Source organism: Bremia lactucae, linkage group LG9 (assembly GCF_004359215.1).
Source record: "Bremia lactucae strain SF5 linkage group LG9, whole genome shotgun sequence".
Taxonomy (NCBI): Eukaryota; Oomycota; class Peronosporomycetes; order Peronosporales; family Peronosporaceae; genus Bremia; species Bremia lactucae.
Genome location: NC_090618.1, coordinates 5,660 through 10,103, shown reverse-complemented (window position 1 = coordinate 10,103; position 4,444 = coordinate 5,660). Strand labels below are relative to the sequence as shown.

Below are 4,444 nucleotides of genomic sequence, written 5' to 3'. Positions count from 1 at the left end.
TACACGTTAAGAGATTTACAGTATGATGATGATTTCATCGTACTGGATTTGGATGACAAATTTGATGTCATCCTAGGTTTACCTTGGCTCAGGAAATATGAGCCAAGGATCAGCTGGCAGCATCGATCCGTAAAGATGCCTGCCACTTGTTCATCAGATGGCCATCTGATGAACGTCTTGGAGCGTCCACAAGCGTGTGGATGTACTACGAGTGAGGGCGATGGCCTCACTACCGCACTATGTCACTTAGAAAGGAGTAGCTATCACGCGAAACGAAATGCGTATTCCCACATCATCTGACATGTCCATGTTAGATGAAGGAAATGTGGTCCTTGGACGGACTACAAAATGCTACCAGGTGGAACAGGGCACTACGACTTGTACTGCTTCAGTACAAGTCCACTTCGTAATGCTTCAGTTGCGAGTGGTGCAGAGGAAGACTTCTCTCTAAGCTTAAAGAGGATAAAATGAAAACTGTATTAATGGTATAATTAAGTTTCTTCTTCTTTCTATCTGTTAATGCTAACTTAATTATAAACTAATACCAAACATGCAATTGAAATCTAATCTGTCTCTCTCTCTTTGTTTACGTTTACAGCTGATTAGTCTGCGGAATAAATAGATAGAACGGCTTATACCTATTTATGGATAAGATTTCCGAGCATTACTATATAAAGTAATATTCTCCAAATATTCTCTACCTTTAGATATATATTAATTAACAATCTTATGTGTTAATTTCATGTAACGATACACCGCGTTACAATAAACGCTTATGTTTCAGATTTTGTCGGCTTTCGTTCGTAATTTCTTTGTTGAAAACGCATCTTGCTGTGTAACATGAAAGTACGCATATGTTGCGAAGTCTTTTTGCAGACCTTTTCAGCAACTAAAGCTGGGAAGGCCTGCATAAAGGTTTTCTACTATATATTCTAGTTATCAACAAGTTGCTACCATTACGCTTCTCTCATAAGTACAGAGGTAGATAATAAAGGGTAAAGGGTTGTGGCTTTATCGGTTCCTGAATGTAATTTAGCGGGGGGGGGAACAAATTTCAAAAGGGATCTTAAGCGACTCTAAAGGAATAATTGTCAATTTGCGATATAGCGGAATAATAAAACCTTTCTTAATTTTTAAATTTTATTTAATTAAAACAAACAGACGTGGAGGGGCTGTGTGTAACGGGGTGCATTGTTACATATAATTAACGCTTATAGGTTGTTAATTAATATATTATCTAAAAGGTAGAGAATATCTGGAGAATATTAACTAAAAATAGAAATATTCGGAAAGCTATCCATTTTTAGATATAGGCCATTATATCTACTTGCTCTGCGGTCCAGTCAGCACTGGACGCGCGCAATAGAGTCTTCCTCTGCACGTACTAGTGTACGTGAAGTGACGTGAGGCACCACTCGCACTGAAGCACTGCGAAGTGGACTTGTACTGAAGCAGTACAAGTCGGCAGTCCTCCGTTACAGTGTGGCTATACTAAAAGGTGTGTGCCTATACCGCTTCTTTAATTTATTACTTCTTTAATTCTTATGTTCCTCTTATAGAAAATATTTTTTATACTCTCCTTATACGAAATAATATTTATGTGACGGTACACCCCTTTACATTTGAGGACCATAAGTTCATAGCAGTGTGATCTTTGATCGTTAGCCTGCGTTTCATTTAAAGATTAAGGCTAATTTGACGTAAATACCACTCCATATAGGCAATATAAGAAGAGATAATGGTAAAAATCGGGCAATAAGGAATAATATTGCAAAAATGTTTCAAGCAATTGCTAATTACCCACACTGAATTTATGCATTATTGACAAAACTAACGGCAGAATTGCAGTGTGGTAAAAATATTACATTCTGTGTTGTCACGAGATATAACCATCTAAAAGTTACGATCCTTTCTCCATCTCGAAACACGGAAACATTTTGGCATCTTTCACATTATCAAGAGGCGCCATCCCTTCGACAAAGACCTTGTTAGGCGTAAGCCAATCGTCCTCCAGCAAGCCTTCGGTGAAGTGGCCGAACGTGTCAGCAGGGTTAAATTGGTATGCACTTTCGGGATTCAGCGACCACATATAGCCACCAGCGTACCCTTCTTGCAGCATAACTTCGATCGTGAAATCGCTGGTGCGCTTTGTCGTCTTCATTGGGTGTGCGTCTTTGCCATACAGTCCAGCAAATTCGCCCATGACCATGGCACTGTTTGGGTCATCGCGAATCAAGTATCCAAACATTTTGTCCATGGTCTTTTCGACATTGTTGCGTAGTGTTGTATTGTCCAGCTCAACGTAGCCCTCCCGCCCGCCCTCTGCATTCTGCGTCCCAGAAGCGTATAGGTACCACGCGGGGCTAACGCCAGTATTGTAGTAGTGAGGAGCCCAAACGAGCTTGTTGGCAATATCAAATGTGATCATGTTCGCACCCGCGTCAGCTAAACCGCCACCCCACCAATCAAAGTACGTATCGGTTTGCCCATTCAACGTAATCGTTCCTTTCGATGCAATTCCTTCGACAAAGGCCATCCAGTTGGGACATCCTTCCAGCATTCTGTTTCCAATCAAAGTCGCCCCCTTACTCCAATCTGGGTCGCTTCCGCCCCATGTGCATTCGTGCGGTTCGTTTTTCAGATCCAGCCCGAGGATATTCCAATACTTGGATTTGCACAGATTCTTCGTTAAAATATCAACAGCAGATAAGAAATCGTCTTCTGTCACACCTAAAGTCTCGCTGAACCAAGCACCACCTGACTTTTTAGGGTCAAGCGTGTGAAGACTTATCATAATTGAGATGTGTCTATATCCTAGAGCTTCCACAATTGTCTGAATGGTCGTCATGTACGTTGTGATATTGATGGCGCGATTCGTATTAAGATTGATCAAGGATTTGTCAGGCGCAACATCACTGAGAATGTGCTTGATACACAATGGGAGACGCACGCTGTTAAACTTGTTTCGCGCCATGAAAGCCGCAACCTCGTACACTGATGTACCGTTGTCCATGTTTTCCCAGAGACCAAATGGGATTGCAAGTCCCGTCTCCATACCAAACCAGTTAAGCCCTTTGATGCCTACTGGCACTTCAGTACCGTTTTTGGAGACAGCAAATATCTGTCCATTCTTGCTCTGATAGTCAGGTAGCTCGCAGCCCATGTCTGGGTACTTTTTAGGGTTGCCCACCTGTCCATCGTCCGACACGAGCACATTGTCGTCCTCGAGGCCATCCTTGATCTTCCGCCGATTTCGCGACGCCATTTCAAAGCGCTGAGCGTTAATTTCCGACTGATCCTCAACTTCGATGGCATTTAAGGTAATGAGGGCCAACGCGACAGCCACGATGGCCAGTAGCAGCAATAGGCCAGGCCACGTGCGGATACGGCCCTTATAATCGGCAACGCGCTCCGGAGCTGCACCCAGATCAGGCTCCATAGCCATCAGCTTCATCTCTGTCTGGCGCTGACCGCCTGGACCGTATGACGCGCTTTCACGTCCTCCAGACTCGGTAAGTCGCGATGTTTCCATAGCGTCCCGAGTGAACTCGCTGTTGCGAAAAGTAGAGGGTGCACCACTCATGGAGCCCACCAGTGGTCGTGTAATCTCAGCCGCCTCTGCCATCTCTAGTGCTGTCAACAAACGCAAGCGGCAGGTTGAAGAATGAGGGATAGGAGGATTTAGGACGTGCGCAATTTATATTGCCCGTAAATTTCTATAGTAAGGCAGAGAGTCACAGCCGCATAATGGCTCGTTTGCACCCGTTTCAAAAATCTAATCGAATTTTTCGCGGAGAGAGCGACTCTTGATTATGGTACAGGACATGCTGACGTCTTGTAAGTTGTACAACGCGCAGTCATCTGAACCTTGTTCCACAAATCCTGTTCGCCAGAAACACTTTTGAAGTTTGTTTTATTTAACATGCAAAGCTCGAACAGGAACCCTCAGCTATCTTTATATTTGATACCCCTTCTATTGCTCCAATGCACATTATCATCTGAATTGTCTTATGATGATCTTGTTGTACGTCTTGACATACAACCTGATTGGGTCTTTAATATTTTCCCATTAGCCGGAAATTTATCGAGCCTGCTTCTGACGTGCTTGTGTCATCATGCCACCGAAAGGCGACTAGATAGTTTCTGAATTTTGAAACGGTCAACTTCGTTTCATTCGTGCATGTCGTTGACGTATACCAAACAAAGCGACAGCTCTCAGTATGCCATGTAGAAAACAAGGCTGAAATACTTGTGCCACACACTTGCAGCATGAGCCGTATTATGAGCCGTGTAACCACTAAACCTACGCATTTCAGCACAAATTTCTTCACAAGCACACACATCCGTTACTTTCACCAGGACGCGTTGTAACGAATGATTTTTTTTAAGCATAAGGCGCCTCTTCCTAAGCAAAATTACAATGGGGCCGAGTCGTTTATAGTAG

The 4,444-nt window shown here is 43.3% G+C and overlaps 1 protein-coding gene across 1 annotated transcript; it reads right to left on the bottom strand.

Annotated features, from left to right (window-relative positions):
• Positions 1–1,900: 1,900 nt before the first annotated feature.
• On the bottom strand, positions 1,901–3,625 carry CCR75_003157 (uncharacterized protein; the record flags this gene model as incomplete). The annotated part of the gene is made up of 1 exon (XM_067961254.1): positions 1,901–3,625. The coding sequence occupies one exon, from the start codon at positions 3,623–3,625 to the stop codon at positions 1,901–1,903; it is 1,725 nt and encodes a 574-aa protein (XP_067821779.1).
• Positions 3,626–4,444: the final 819 nt, after the last annotated feature.